Raw genomic sequence first — 16,108 nt, forward strand, 5'->3', positions numbered from 1 at the left:
CAGTAAAGGATATGTAGTCTCACTGCTTATATAGTAAATAATTTGTATTCTTGCTGCTTGTACAGTAAGAAATATGTAGTCTCCCTGCTCATACAGTAAATGATTTGTAGTCTCCCTGCTTGTACAGTAGAGGATATGTAGTCTTCCTGCTTGTACAGTAGAGGATATGTAGTCTCGCTGCTTGTACAGTAGAGGATATGTAGTCTCGCTGCTTGTACAGTAGAGGATATGTAGTCTCCGTGCTTGTACAGTAGAGGATATGTAGTCTCGCTGCTTGTACAGTAGAGGATATGTAGTCTCGCTGCTTGTACAGTAGAGGATATGTAGTCTCCGTGCTTGTACAGTAGAGGATATGTAGTCTCGCTGCTTGTACAGTAGAGGATATGTAGTCTCGCTGCTTGTACAGTAGAGGATATGTAGTCTCGCTGCTTGTACAGTAGAGGATATGTAGTCTCGCTGCTTGTACAGTAGAGGATATGTAGTCTTCCTGCTTGTACAGTAGAGAATATGTAGTCTCACTGCTCGTACAGTATTGCCATCTACAGTGGTGGCCAAAAGTATTGGCACCCCTGCAATTCTGTCAGATAATACTCCGTTTCTTCCTGAAAATGATTGCAATTACAAATTCTTTGGTATTATTCTCTTCATTTAATTTGCTTGCAAGGAAAAAACACAAAAGAGAATGAAGCAAAAATCAAATCATTGATCATTTCACACACAACTCCAAAAATGGGCCAGACAAAAGTATTGGCACCCTCAGCCTAATACTTGGTTGCACAACCTTTTGCCAAAATAACTGCGAACAACCGCTTCCGGTAACCATCAATGAGTTTCTTACAATGCTCTGCTGGAATTGTAGACCATTCTTCTTTGGCGAACTGCTCCAGGTCCCTGATATTTGAAGGGTGCCTTCTCCAAATTGCCATTTTGAGATCTCTCCACAGGTGTTCTATGGGATTCAGGTCTGGACTCATTGCTGGCCACCTTAGAAGTCTCCAGTGCTTTCTCTCAAACCATTTTATAGTGCTTTTGGAAGTGTTTTGGGTCATTGTCCTGCTGGAAGACCCATGACCTCTGAGGGAGACCCAGCTTTCTCACACTGGACCCTACGTTATGCTGCAAAATTTGTTGGTAGTGTTCAGACTTCATAATGCCATGCACACAGTCAAGCAGTCCAGTGCCTGAGGCAGCAAAGCAACCCCAAAACATCAGGGAACCTCCACCATGTTTGACTGTAGGGACCGTGTTCTTTTCTTTGAATGCCTCTTTTTTTTCCCCGTACACTCTATGTTGATGCCTTTTCCCAAAAAGCTCTACTTTTGTCTCATCTGACCAGAGAACATTCTTCCAAAACGTTTTAGGCTTTCTCAGGTAAGTTTTGGCAAACTCCAGCCTGGCTTTTTTATGTCTCGGGGTAAGAAGTGGGGTCTTCCTGGGTATCCTACCATACAGTCCCTTTTCATTCAGACGCCGACGGATAGTACGGCTTGACACTGTTGCACCCTCGGACTGCAGGGCAGCTTGAACTTGTTTGGATGTTAGTCGAGGTTCTTTATCCACCATCCGCACAATCTTGCGTTGAAATCTCTCGTCAATTTTTCTTTTCCGTCCACATCTAAGGAGGTTAGCCACAGTGCCATGGGCTTTAAACTTCTTGATGACACTGCGCACGGAAGACACAGGAACATTCAGGTCTTTGGAGATGGACTTGTAGCCTTGAGATTGCTCATGCTTCCTCACAATTTGGTTTCTCAAGTCCTCAGACAGTTCTTTGGTCTTCTTTCTTTTCTCCATGCTCAATGTGGTACACACAAGGACACAGGACAGAGGTTGAGTCAACTTTAATCCATGTTAACTGGCTGCAAGTGTGATTTAGTTATTGCCAACACCTGTTGTTAGGTGCCACAGGTAAGTTACAGGTGCTGTTAGTTACACGAATTAGAGAAGCATCACATGATTTTTCAAACAGTGCCAATACTTTTGTCCACCCCCTTTTTTAGGTTTGGTGTGGAATTATATCCAATTTGGCTTTAAGAAAATTCGTTTTGTGTTTTTTCATTGAAGACAAATTAAATGAAGATAATAATAGCAAAGAATTTGTGATTGCAATCATTTTCAGGAAGAAACTGAGTATTATCTGACAGAATTGCAGGGGTGCCAATACTTTTGGCCACCACTGTATAAGGATTAACCCTTTTGTCCTATAGCTGTAGAGGATGCCCTCTTTGTCATCCTTACAGGTGTAGAAAGATCATTATACAGATCTCTATACTCTCTATTCATATATTTGTACATTGCAATAAGGTGTCTTTTTCCAAACTGAATTAACCCCAAATTTGACAACCTGTCTTGGTGCTGCTGTTCACCCATTCCTTTAATAACGTAAAGGGATTTTTCCACAAACAAAGTTCATTTTAATCAATAGATCTTGGAATAATAATAAGTTCCACAATTGGATGTGATTAAAAAAAATGTTCCTGTGCTGAGATAATCTTTGTACCCACAGGTTTTAATATTCTTTGGTTTTATGGACTCTGCAGAAAGCTGGTGATGCCAGGAACTGGCTGGGGACGGAAGATGAACCACTTACTGGATTTTCTTGGAAAGGGGGCTCTGAACCCGACACCACTGGTATCCAAATCTGGAGTGAGGTGTTCACCATGCAGAAACCGGATGGCAAGGAGGTGAGAAATATTCACTTTATCGTCCTGAATTATTAATGCTCTAGGCATACATGGCTTATTCATATATGTAACCAATATAATCTGCCTGACCACAGACATTTATGATATGTAGCTAATATGCCATAAATTTCTGATGAAGTGAGTGAGAATCCCGCCATTACACCCTTCACCCTTAGCGAGAATGTGGAGTCCAATCATCCTCATCAGTTGCCTCAAAGGTCAAGAGAAGCGTGGATTAGCCAGCCGTACAGTTGAATAAATTGCCGTACAGTTGCATAAATTACAAACACAGCTGACACCTCAGCGATCAGACAGTTATATTATTTTCTATGAATATATAACACAATTATCTCTCATCAGAGTACCCCTTTAAGATAACTTTTATGAGATTTTTTTCTTCTTCTCCATGACAGGTTGCGGTGGTCCTGATGGATACACAGGGCGCATTTGACAGTCAGTCCACAGTAAAGGACTGTGCTACCATTTTTGCTCTGAGTACCATGACGAGCTCTATCCAGGTACGTAGACTGCCGGCTATATTTCTTCATTTCATTTGTTTTTCATTTCTCTTGTTCTGTTCATTTTTTGTTACTTTTTTTTTCATGTACATCTTTTTGGTTTATATCCTTTTTTATCCTCAGAGATGATTAACATGCTATTCTTTAATAGATAAAGCTTGAGATACTAATTCTTAAAGGGATCATTCGGTGACATCTAAAATGACAGTGTCCCTATCTGCAGGTGCAGCAGCTTACTATTATATGATACAATTCAGTGTCACATCCCTTTGGACGCTCAGTTGTACATGTTCTAATGATGACGACATGGCTTCTGCACCAGGTGACCCTGTGTTGTGTAGGAAGAATTCACGTCACTGCAAGGGGCTGAACAGAGCGTTATTCACAGCCCCTTGCAGTTCCGTAATGGGTTTAGGAGTCCAGGCAGAGCAGGCTGGTGGAGGCGCAGTGCAGGCTGGTGGAGGCGCAGTGCAGGCTGGTGGAGGCGCAGTGCAGGCTGGTGGAGGCGCAGTGCAGGCTGGTGGAGGCGCAGTGCAGGCTGGTGGAGGCGCAGTGCAGGCTGGTGGAGGCGCAGTGCAGGCTGGTGGAGGCGCAGTGCAGGCTGGTGGAGGCGCAGTGCAGGCTGGTGGAGGCGCAGTGCAGGCTGGTGGAGGCGCAGTGCAGGCTGGTGGAGGCGCAGTGCAGGCTGGTGGAGGCGCAGTGCAGGCTGGTGGAGGCGCAGTGCAGGCTGGTGGAGGCGCAGTGCAGGCTGGTGGAGGCGCAGTGCAGGCTGGTGGAGGCGCAGTGCAGGCTGGTGGAGGCGCAGAGCAGGCTGGTGGAGGCGCAGAGCAGGCTGGTGGAGGCGCAGTGCAGGCTGGTGGAGGCGCAGTGCAGGCTGGTGGAGGCGCAGTGCAGGCTGGTGGAGGCGCAGAGCAGGCTGGTGGAGGCGCAGAGCAGGCTGGTGGAGGCGCAGAGCAGGCTGGTGGAGGCGCAGAGCAGGCTGGTGGAGGCGCAGTGCAGGCTGGTGGAGGCGCAGTGCAGGCTGGTGGAGGCGCAGTGCAGGCTGGTGGAGGCGCAGTGCAGGCTGGTGGAGGCGCAGTGCAGGCTGGTGGCGGCGCAGTGCAGGCTGGTGGCGGCGCAGTGCAGGCTGGTGGCGGCGCAGTGCAGGCTGGTGGCGGCGCAGAGCAGGCTGGTGGCGGCGCAGTGCAGGCTGGTGGCGGCGCAGTGCAGGCTGGCGGCGGCGGCGCAGTGCAGGCTGGCGGCGGCGGCGCAGTGCAGGCTGGCGGCGCAGTGCAGGCTGGCGGCGCAGTGCAGGCTGGCGACGGCGGCGCAGTGCAGGCTGGTGGCGGCGGCGCAGTGCGAACAGGAAGATTCTAGGACTTGAAGTCTTTCATTGCGCACTGAAAGACTAAGTGTAAGTTCACACAAGGGAGAGTCCGCACCACAAATCTGGAGCAATTTACACTGCAATACAAGTCAATGGGTTTTTCAAAGCCCATTCACATGTAACATGAAAGCATGGTGTGGATTTCAAATCTGCATGCACATTTTTGTAAAATAGATGTTGGCTAATTATATAAAGAGAAAAGCGATTTATACTTGGAGAGTACTCGACAGCACTCACTGGACAATATGCAGCGCTGTGGAGTTACAGCCTGTATATTGCTTCCATCAGGATGCTGCCAGAGCAGATATCCGCTGATCAGTAGTCCTGGAAGACCCCTTTATACTCTTGCACCCTTTGCCTTCAGTTTTATCTGTGTTGTACTGTGTATTGCTGGTTGCAGAGTGAGTTAACTGAGAATCTGTCAGTGAGTTTGTAAGGCTTTTTTTCTCTTTTTTTTTTTTTTTTTTTAAAGCTCCTCTCAGTTAATTTATGACTGTATGCCACATAAAAGTTGATAAATGAGCCTTTAAAAACAAATGGTGCAAATTTTTTAATGGAACCCTATTGCAAAATTGATGTTTAGCCCCGAATATATGCATTTAAATAAATAAAATGTCCTCAAAGTTGGACAATTCCTTTAAGTAGTGCGGGAGCACCCATTCAGGATCACAGTGATCGTGAAATAAGGATAAATGGGGGCTAAGTTATAGTGATTGTTAGCAGTGCCAGAGGTGGATCCGCCAATGATCAGATGGATCTCCTAACCTGCTGGTAGATATAAGTGTAAATTGTTGGAAAACCTCTAGAAAATTCATTTCTACAGAACCAGAAAACTTTTGTAACACATTCTGCCTAATTTTTTTAAAAAATTACATCTGGTGAATATTCAGTGAACCTTTTTTAGCAGGCATAGTATTATGCCATTACTTACCTTCTTTACTTTAAAGATTTACAACTTGTCCCAGAACATACAAGAGGACGACCTCCAACAGCTCCAGGTAGGACAATTCTTTTTTGTTTTTTTTAATTTGGCTATACAATTCTGCTTTTAGTATATTACCTAGTTTTGCAGGTTTGTCATGTCTTCTTCAGTCTTCAGAGAGGAAGAGGACTTGAACCCTAGCGCCACCTATTGGAGATAGCAATCCTTGAAGTCACTATTGAGCCTTTAACGAACTTTGCCACATGACTTAATATAATGAGCCAAACCAGATAATCCATTTACTGACACGTATTTCTGGGTGTTTGCCCCTCATCAGTGCAAAGCAGGATGTATGATTTAGCTGGGTGAGAAACATCTGACTGGTTATAAGGGGGAACGTTTCTCCTTCATCTTATATGTGTTCATAATTCCAAGAATCATGATTTTTGAGTTAAAGGCAAACCCAACTGGACTGCTTGTACTTCACGGACATGTTTTGCTTATTCTCCTTGTCTGGCATTATTTCACCTTTTACTAATTTCATAACCAATACCACTGTATACACTGCAGGTTTGTGCCTGCCATATTCAGAGGATGCAATTTTTAGGCCAAACTTTGGACAATAACATATCCACAAAGGCAGTGTCACGGGTGTGTCAGAAGTGACAGACACTCGCTCTGCAGTTGGTTGCAGGAGATCTCTACGTTTGGCATTACAGACACCTTCTTAGAGGCTGTCTCTAGGACCCAGCGGCTACCTTCCTCTGGCTAATTAACACCCTGGCCTGGGTGTATAAATACCTGCTGTGTGCCAGAGGGAAGTGCCGGCGATATTCATTATGCCTTGTGAAGGCTTTAGCAACAGCAGTACTTCTTCCTCTCTGGAGCTTGAGGACGTGTGCGCATTTGTCTGGAGTCGTCTAAAGCTAAGCAATTTTCCTTTGTTTGTTCCCCCTTGTTGTCTTTAGTGTTCAGTGGGGATCAACTAGCGTTCATCCCCTTCCTTCCCTAGTCAGGGCCAAACGCCAGGAAAAGACAGGGCGAGGAATGTGTGCGGCAATTGGTGAAGAACCAGTATAGGGACGTTAGGAGAGACAGTGTGATATTCTATCAGCCAGGAGGTCTCCACTCCCCCCTTTCCCTAGAGTCTGGGCTTCCTTTCCCTCTTCCCTATGTGTTGCACTAAATCTTTCCCACCTTGCGTGACAGGCAGACCACATGACTGCCGAGGGGGCAAAGCGCCAAACAGCTTCTCAACACAGTCGAAGGGCTTTCTTGCAGCTGTCACCAGGGGGCACTCACTGCATTCCACTTTTTACAGCCTGTATTGAGTTTGGTTAAACCTGCATAGATCCATTGACACTGAGCTCCCTCTAATGGTGGCTGGAGGCAGCAAGAACCTTATCATTCCAGTGTTAGTCAGGGAGCTTAAATGGTGATTCCCATCTTTAGAAGTTGCCATCTATCCATAGGATAGGGAAAAACTTGCCGATTGTATTACATTTATTAGAATGCACATGGCTCTTAATACATTTGGCAAATTTGGGGCTGCCAGAAAATAAAATCTTCACCTGATCTGTGCCATTTTCTTGCTTTCTTCTTTTAACTTTTAGTGATTAATGTTTTGTTTTTTGCTCCGTTTTAGAGCACGAAATGTAGTTTACACCAAATATTGTCGCGAATAGAAATATAAATGGCCCTCATAGTGTTCTTGCAAAGGGTTTTTGTGGTCTGCATTACTTTCTGATACCTAATTTTACAGCTCAAAGTGAGAGTCTAACATTCAAAGCGTCTTTATTCAGGTGCTCAAACTTTTTCAGAAACTTTTTTTTTTTTTTTTGTAATTTCACATAATGCATATTTTTTATGTTATTTTTCAGCTCTTTACTGAATATGGGCGTTTAGCTATGGATGAAATCTTCCTGAAGCCGTTTCAGGTGAGTTACTATGTAGTATTTTCTATCCACTAAAGATATCTGCTTAAAGGAGACCTGTCACCAGGTGGTTAAAAGTGGCCAGTGTTTTGGTTTTATTTTATTCCTTCTGTTCCCCTGAGTGTTCCATGTTGCGTTTTTTTATTTTAAATCTGCCATACTGTTCCAGAAATATTGGAATTTTTATCTTGTCCTCATTTTTATGGTCCTTAGGGGTGTGGCTTACAGGATCCTCAGGGGCAAGTCTTTAGGTTGCTCCCTCCCTATAAAGACCATAAACATTTGCATCAGATAAAAAGGGCCATATCTTTGGAACTGTATGGCAGATGTAAAGTAAAAAAAAATTAAATGGTATACTCAGGGGAGCAGCTAGAATAAAATAAGAGCAAAAACTGGACACCTCTGACCTGGTGACTTGTTGTGTGGTGTATTGGGCTCACCACAAAATTGGCCCTTGATTTGTAACTTTTAGACGGCTGTGCCCAACAAAGAACCTCACTTTATATAATATGTCCTTTCATTGGAAGCAAGGAAGCAGTAGAAAGGTGAAAAAAAGATATACAGGATGTCCAAGTTCTACAAGTTATGGTTGTCGCCTTGTTCTGGTCACATCCCAATACTGTTTCCTAAGGAACATTGTCTGTTATACATATAACAAATAATGCCATTGAACCCCTAGCCTTATGCTTTGTTTTCACACTTGATTTATAAGACTATTATGCACTGTAATTTTTTTTATTTATTTTCTATACTGTTTTTTTTTGCATATATAAGAAGCAAAATCAATTGTACTAGAAGGAATTTCACATTTGTGACATATACATACATTATATATATATATATATATATATATATATATATATATAACTACATATATGCAGCTATTCAAGACCATTTACCTTAGAATACCGTGTTTTTCGGACTATAAGACGCACTTTTTTCCTCCAAAATTTTGGAGGAAAGTGGGGAGTGCGTCTTATAGTCCGAATGTATATGGGTGGCTGTGGGTGATGGGGCTTGGAGAGCAGTGAATATTAATTTTCCTTAATTTCGCTCACACTGTACGCGCAGCGCGGCTCCTGCAGCGGCCGGCGGTCAGTGTGCCCGCTATTAAAGTCCATAAATATTCACTCCCGTGGGTTGTAGAGAATATTCATGATTTTGGTAAATGGTACATTTTTTTTTTCTATTTTCCTCCTCTAAAACCTTGGTGCGTCTTATGGTCCGGTGTGTCTTATAGTCCGAAAAATATGGTATCTGTTTTAATTTTTATTTCATGAATCAATAGTACACATGAAAATAAGCAGCTTTGTAAATTATCATATCAGAAAAATGTGCTTCTTTGTCTGCCAGAATTGATCAGTCATTATCAAAATTCTCAAATATAAAGTAAAATCTGTATTCAGTGAAGAGACTTTCCCATTACTGAGATAGGAGATGACAGTTGGTGCTCATAAAGCTCTATGTAGATGGGAGGAGCTGAGTCAGAGCTCCTCCTTCCTCCTCACTCTCCTATCTACATAGAATCTTATCAGTAGCAGCTGCCATCTCCTATCTCAGTAATGGGAAAATCTGTCTTTACTAAATACAGATTTTACCTTAGAATTTTGATACTGACTGATCAATTTTGGCAGAGAAAGAAGCACATTTTTCTGATATGATAATTTACAAAGTTGCTTATTTTCACGTGTACTATATTGATTTATGGAGTTAAAATTAAAACGACGGTTACGCTTTAAATTAGAAAACTGTTTTTAGAAGCTTATTTCTATGGTCTTTTTTTTACTTTTTATTTTATTTTTACTTTTTTTGATCTAAAATATGACCAAATCTACCGCAGCATGCATTTATCAATCATCTGTGCGAGACTTTAGAATTACTTGCTCCATGCATGTCAGTTTGTAGAACTGGATATAGTAAAATGCCACGGCTTGCTGCTTGTCCACATTTATATATTTTTCCAACTTTTGTCGCAATTAACAGCAACGCAGCCTCTAGCAAAACTGACTTGAAAAATCCTCCTTTCTTTCCTTGTTATGACGTTTTTCAGCTTTATCAAGGATAGAGGAAAGAAAAAGTATTTGTTTTAAAGTGACCCTATGCTTCTTATTTTTTTACAAGGTTTAGGTTGAAAAATTGATGTTGGTTAATTATCCTTTCAGACTTTGATGTTTTTGGTTCGCGATTGGAGCTTTCCCTATGAGTATCCATATGGAGCTGAGGGAGGCGATAGGTTTCTGGAAAAGAGATTACGGGTAAGTTTTGATATATGTTTGAAGGAATGATTTTGCCTGCTTTCCTTCAAGGCTGTACTTGTTTAAAAGAAAAATAATTTAGCCTTTAAAAAGAAAAGTTTTTCTTATTTTTATAAATCAGTAGTACATACACATAACAATAAGAAACTTTGTAATATATCTTATCAGAGAAATCTGCTTCTTTCTCCTCCTGGACTGATCATTCACATTTCATGGGTAAAATCTGTCTTCAGTGAAGACATATTTTCCCATTACTGAGATTGGAGTTGACAGTTGGTGCTCATAAAGTTTTATGGAGGAGGGTGGAGCTAGATGCAGACACAGGCATTCTGCTGTAAGTTCTCATGAAACGACCCTCTTATTCTTAAGCAGACACAGGCATTCTGCTGCAAGTTCTCATGAAACGACCCTCGGGTTCAGAACAGACACAGGCATTCTGCTGCAAGTTCTCATGAAACGACCCTCTGATTCAGAAGCAGACGCAGGCATTCTGCTGCAAGTTCTCATGAAATGACCCTCTGATTCAGAAGCTGACAGGCATTCTGCTGCAAGTTTTCATGAAATGATCCTCTGATTCAGAAGCAGACAGGCTTTCTGCTGCAAGTTCTCATGAAATTACCCTCTGATTCAGAAGCAGACAGGCATTCTGCTGCAAGTTCTCATGAAATGACCCTCTGATTCAGAAGCCGACAGGCATTCTGCTGCAAGTTCTCATGAAATGACCCTCTGATTCAGAAGTAGACAGGCATTCTGCTGCAGGTTCTCATGAAATGACCCTCTGATTCAGAAGCCGACAGGCATTCTGCTGCAAGTTCTCATGAAACGACCCTCTGATTCAGAAGCAGACAGGCATTCTGCTGCAAGTTCTCATGAAATGAGCCTCTGATTCAGAAGCAGACAGGCATTCTGCTGCAAGTTCTCATGAAACAACCCTCTGATTCAGAAGCAGACAGGCATTCTGCTGCAAGTTCTCATGAAACGACCCTCTTATTTAGACACAGGCATTCTGCTGCAAATTCTCATGAAACGACCCTCTTATTCTTGGCACTAAATATATGGATCTAATGCTTTGTGTGAATGCAGTCATAAAGACTCCAGTGGTGAGTGAGACATTTGCCTTTTTTTTAGCTTTTTCATGTCCCACCAATAAAGTCTCACAAATGAGACGGGCATTTAAAAATGTAAAGCAACATTGTTCATAAGGGCTGGATTATCACTCTTTTTTTGGGTTTATAACCAAATATTTCCCAACAGGTAAAGGAACATCAGCATGAAGAGATCCAGAATGTACGAAAGCACATTCACTCCTGTTTCACCAATGTCAACTGTTTCCTTCTTCCACACCCTGGACTCAAGGTCGCAACTAGTCCTCAATTTGATGGCCGCCTGAAAGGTTGGTTAAAATTTCCATGTTATTGTTTCATTACATAGGCATTGTATGGGAAAGACAGTCTAATGTGTATGGGGGCCTCTTGACCTTCACCACATAGATGATGTTGAGGAAATAAGAATCCTGCATGTCCGGTTCTGGACTGATGATACTTTTGTTCCCGGTGGAATAAGAGGAGTTTGCAGCCGCTCTCTCATAAAGAACAGAGGAGCGCTCCTGTATATGGAGAGACATAGCTGCCGGCCAAACCATCGTTCAGCTGACAGCTATCTACTGTGCATGGGCCCCCCGTAAGAAATATTGTGGGTCTGTTGGAAGAATTGGGGCCAATTTAGAAATTTGAATTGCATGTCAAGAGCAGGGCACATGGCAATGTAAAAGTGACCAAACAATAACCCATGATTCATTTAATTTTTTTTTTATTATTATTTTTTCTTAGACATTGCTCCGGAGTTCACAGAGCAGCTCAGTGAAATCGTTCCTCTTGTTCTTGGCCCCCGAAGCCTGATGGAAAAAGAGATCAATGGTGCAAAAGTAACTTGCAGAGGACTTTTGGAGTATTTTAAGGTAACTTGGGTGTTTTTTAACCTGGCAAAATGTTAGAACTTATCTTGTGCTGTTTAATTAATTACTTATTGGTTTTGAAAGCCTGCCAGTCTAAACTGAAGTCTGTATATATTACTTGATGGCTAACAAATTAAAGCTGCACTCTGAAATGCTATAGTATGCAAACATAGAATATATGAAATTGGAATTGTATTACTGCTATAGAAAAGAAGTTAAAAAAATGAAGGTACTTAGTGCATAAATTGGCCAATTCATGGGAGCCCAACAACCAGCGACAAGGCGTACCCATTTATTGGGACCCTAAACCTAACATGATGCCTCTCCTGGGCTAAAAGCCTACAATTATATAGGCAGGTAGGATCAAGCTCAGTTTAAAAGGAGAAACATCATGTTGGGTTTAGGGTCTCAACAAAGGGGTACGCCTTGTCGGTGGCTATTGAGCTCACATGAATTGGTCAATTTATGCGCTAAGTACCTTCATTTTTTTAACTGCTTTTCTACAGCAGTAATGCAATTCCAATTTCATATATTCTATGTTGGCATACTATAGTTTTTCAGACTGCTGCTTTAATTTGTTAGTTATATATAGAGTGGCTCTCTTAGTTTGCACCTGTTCACATTTGTCTTTTTCTGCTTGGAAGTGCCGGTCAGTTTTTTTTTTTATATTTATATTACTTGATAGGTTATTAATCATGATGAAGTGCCAGGTCCGTTGAATGGTGGATTCGTACTGCGCCCAACAGACTTACAATGGCTCCATCCGTTTTTTTGACGGCAAGACCAGCAAATCATGCTGCAGTACTTTTGCAATTAAAAGTGACAGAAATGCGACAAAAAGCTGCCAAAATGTTGAAATGTAGAGGGGGAGAGCCTGATTTTTCTGGATTTTAACACTGCAATAAAAATTATACACAAACTCACCTTTTAGTCTAAGTTCAGACATCCATTGTAAAACTTGGTCCAGTCTCGTCCCCAAATTGTAGACGTGACCGGCTCCAAGTGCCCATCGGTAGAGCAGATGAGCACAGGATGAATAGCCTGAAAATTGGTCATATGTGTGAAAAATAACCCGGGTGCACGAGCACATAGGCTAGCACTGGATCCATGTGCGGTCCATTCTCCACACAGACCAAAAATATGTTTGTGTGAATGTAGCCTTATCCCCCGACTGCTACATTTCATCAGTCATCCTTGTGACATTATCAGTTCATTGATTAAATATTGACTGATTAAATAAATTACAACTTGTATTAGAGACCATCTTTATTTTCAGACTATTTTGTGGTTTCTTAGTTATAATAACTAAAGAATGAAACTTTTAGATTAGTAATGTAATAATATTTATATTTTTTTCTTATAAGGCTTACATAAAGATTTATCAAGGTGAAGACTTACCCCATCCTAAATCCATGCTGCAGGTATGAGTGACATTGTAGCGCCTGCCAAGTTCACACAGGCTTCTTCCATCTTCTCTTGTGCTTTAAAAACTTTGCTCTCTCTTCTTAGGCAACTGCAGAAGCCAATAACCTGGCAGCCGTAGCTTCGGCTAAAGATTTATACAACAGCAGTATGGAGAAAGTGAGTGGATTTTGACATTTTCTTAAGTGCCATCTGAAAAGACTGTATCTCATTTTACTTGATTTGTGCCAAGCCATTTTTTTAATATATTTTTTTCACTATTCTGAATGTTTTTACAAAAAAATTAAAGACTTTACACTCCCATTCCAACTCTTCCCAGGACTGCTGCTTGTCTGTGTACTTTCTCCTCTGTCTGGAAGGACATGGTTACTGCGATGTTGCAGGGATTCTAGTCCGACGGCTGTAGACTACCAATATGGCCGCTTGTCCAGGGTCCTATGAATCGCTTTCTCTATGGGACTGGGAGAAAAAAGTAAAACGCTGTACTCTATCGCTGACAGTCCCATAGAGAATGAATGGAGCAGTGATGCGCACATCTAGTCACCGCTCCATTCAGACAATGCTTTGTAGTGGTCGGACCCCCACCAATAAGCAAATTATCACCTTTCCAATTAATGGGTTATAACTTTGTAATGATGGGAATAACGTTTTATGTCTATTTTCTCAGATTGAACACATAAAAAGGGTTTTGTCTGAATTCTAAACTGCAACAGGTGGCACCATAAGGGAATGTTCACACGCGGTGTTTTTGCTGCAGTTTTTACATAAGTGCATACAAGCAGCATTTTACAGTACTAGCATAATCAATGAGATTTCTGAAATATCATGCACACGCTGTTTTTCTCCCACATGGATTTTGAGCTTTGCTGCATTTTTGCCAAGTCCCAGTATGTCAATTCTATTAGTGTTTTTGCAGCGCTTTTCACCCATACAAATGAATGAGTAAAAAGAGTTGCAAAGAAAAGCACGTAAAAACGCAACAAAAATTTTTCCCTGCAGACACTCTGGTTTTTAGTGCAGAAAAAAATGCTCCAAAAACGCAAAGTCTGAACATAACCTAAGTTTAGAACTCTCCTTATGTGTCTCTTGGTAGATTATATCTCATCATAATCCTTGTTCCCTTTTGATAGATTTGTGGAGGAGAGAAGCCATACGTGTCTCCTGATGTCCTGCGGGATCGAGACGCTGTTTGCAAAGACGAGGCACTGTCTGCTTTTGACCGTGCAAAGAAAATGGGAGGAGTGGAATTTAGCCGACAGTACAGAGAAGAGCTGGAGAAGAACCTGGAGGACATGTACACCGCTTTCTGCAAGCACAACGAGAGCAAGAACATCTTCACCGCTTTTCGTACCCCAGCGGTGCTACTGGCCTTGGTGGCAGCGTTATACATGGCCTCCGGTATCACCGGCTTTGTGGGATTAGGCGTGATAGCCCAGTTGTTAAACTGTGCAATGGGATTAATTCTCATTGCACTCTTGTCATGGGGCTACATCAAGTATTCAGGACAGTACAGAGACCTCGGGAAAGTCATAGACTCCAGTGCAGATTATGTTCTAGATCAGGTAAGGTGAAGTCTGATCTGCGATTGTATTTCATTGTAACTGTATGGTCTCTGCATCGAAGTTGGGAATTAATTATATATACATTGACATACAGGGTAATTCAAAAGCTTATGACCACAATGGGATTAGGAGATATTCCGTCTTGACACCTTCCACCGTGTCTCAGCTCCTTTAATTGCTACCTCTGGGAGTCCTATAGACAATGAATGGAGCAATGGCTGCACTTGCATGCCACTGATCCATTTGCTCTCTACGGGCATGTAGGAGAAAGCCAAGTGCAGTCCCCTGCTACGTCTGGCAGTCCTATAGTTAGAGGACAGCTCTTGGCTTTCTCCTGTAGGCCAACAGACAGTGAGTGAATCGGTGGCACGCGAGTGCAGCTACCGTTCCATTCCAATAAGGCATTTCAAGTCCCCTTTCTTTGGATTGGTAGGGGTCTCAGTGGTCGGACTCCCCACTGGTCAACAAGTAATCACCTCTCTTGTGTTGGGAATGACCTTATATGTTTTATTAGTTCTGCTGAGGATAGGGTCACACGTCAGGGTTGCAGAAACCTTGCTAACATTAACAATAATCAATTCACTCCTTTTTTACGTATGATTTATTTGAAAGCTGCTACAATACATGGTCGCATCATCGTGCTCTATATCTAGGAGCCAACATCACATTTAACACTAATAAGCAGATGAGCAATTGCTATTAATTTTAGAAAAATGGTATCCGAACAATTTGAGTAATGTAAAATAACAAAGCCATATAGTACTCACCTTCCCCTGGTCCAGCACCAGCTGCTCCGTTTTTTTGTGCTTTGACTGCATCGGTAACATCATGTTGACATCTCACATCACCGCTGCAGCCAATCATTGCAGCTCATGACGTCTACTTCAGCCTATAATTAAAAAAATAATAATAATTTTGAAATCCAGGATGTACGGCCCTTATATATGGCACGGTGTGAAGTGTATGTTAGAGAGTGTCCTCATATATACCATATATGTTTAAATAGTACTTTTAAAGGGAACCTGTCACCAGATTTTTCTCATGTAAAGTAAGGCCAGCACCTATACGCCCCATGTGACCGCATTCTAGAGTGCTTTAGATAAATTAGATTTTATTATACTCACCTACGGGGTGGTCCAGTCTTGATCCAACGCCTCCTCTCTTCTTGCTTCATGTGGATGATGTGTTGTACATCATCCACACAGTGTCCTCCATCGCATTCTTGTGCAGGCGCGCTTCTCTGCCCTGTTGAGGGTAGAGCAAAGTATAAGTAATGCGCATGTGCAGGGAAAGGCCATAGAGTGCTGGCGCATGCGCACTAGAGTACTTTGCTCTCCCCTCGGCAGGGCAGAGAGAAGTGCGCCTGCACAAGAGTGCGATGGAGGACACTGTATGGATGATGTAGAATGCATCATCCACATGAAGCAAGAAGAGAGGAGGCGCCAGATCAAGAACAGCGACGCCCATCAGACCGGACCGCCCCGAGTATAA

At 42.3% G+C, this 16,108-nt stretch overlaps 1 protein-coding gene across 1 annotated transcript in view; it reads left to right on the plus strand.

Moving 5' to 3' along the window:
* ATL3 (atlastin GTPase 3) overlaps nt 1–16,108 on the plus strand; it is a 38,334-nt gene that overhangs the window by 18,951 nt on the left and 3,275 nt on the right. Inside the window, exons 3-12 of the mRNA XM_073658559.1 lie at nt 2,541–2,684; nt 3,098–3,202; nt 5,516–5,566; nt 7,371–7,427; nt 9,587–9,679; nt 10,934–11,072; nt 11,509–11,636; nt 12,998–13,054; nt 13,143–13,214; nt 14,186–14,617. Of these exons, the coding sequence (XP_073514660.1) occupies nt 2,541–2,684; nt 3,098–3,202; nt 5,516–5,566; nt 7,371–7,427; nt 9,587–9,679; nt 10,934–11,072; nt 11,509–11,636; nt 12,998–13,054; nt 13,143–13,214; nt 14,186–14,617 (1,278 nt within the window). The remainder of the gene's footprint in view (nt 1–2,540; nt 2,685–3,097; nt 3,203–5,515; nt 5,567–7,370; nt 7,428–9,586; nt 9,680–10,933; nt 11,073–11,508; nt 11,637–12,997; nt 13,055–13,142; nt 13,215–14,185; nt 14,618–16,108) is intronic.

Source organism: Phyllobates terribilis, unplaced genomic scaffold (assembly GCF_046119375.1).
Source record: "Phyllobates terribilis strain yellow unplaced genomic scaffold, ASM4611937v1 Scaffold_13__5_contigs__length_258822181, whole genome shotgun sequence".
In the NCBI taxonomy this organism is placed as follows: Eukaryota; Metazoa; Chordata; class Amphibia; order Anura; family Dendrobatidae; genus Phyllobates; species Phyllobates terribilis.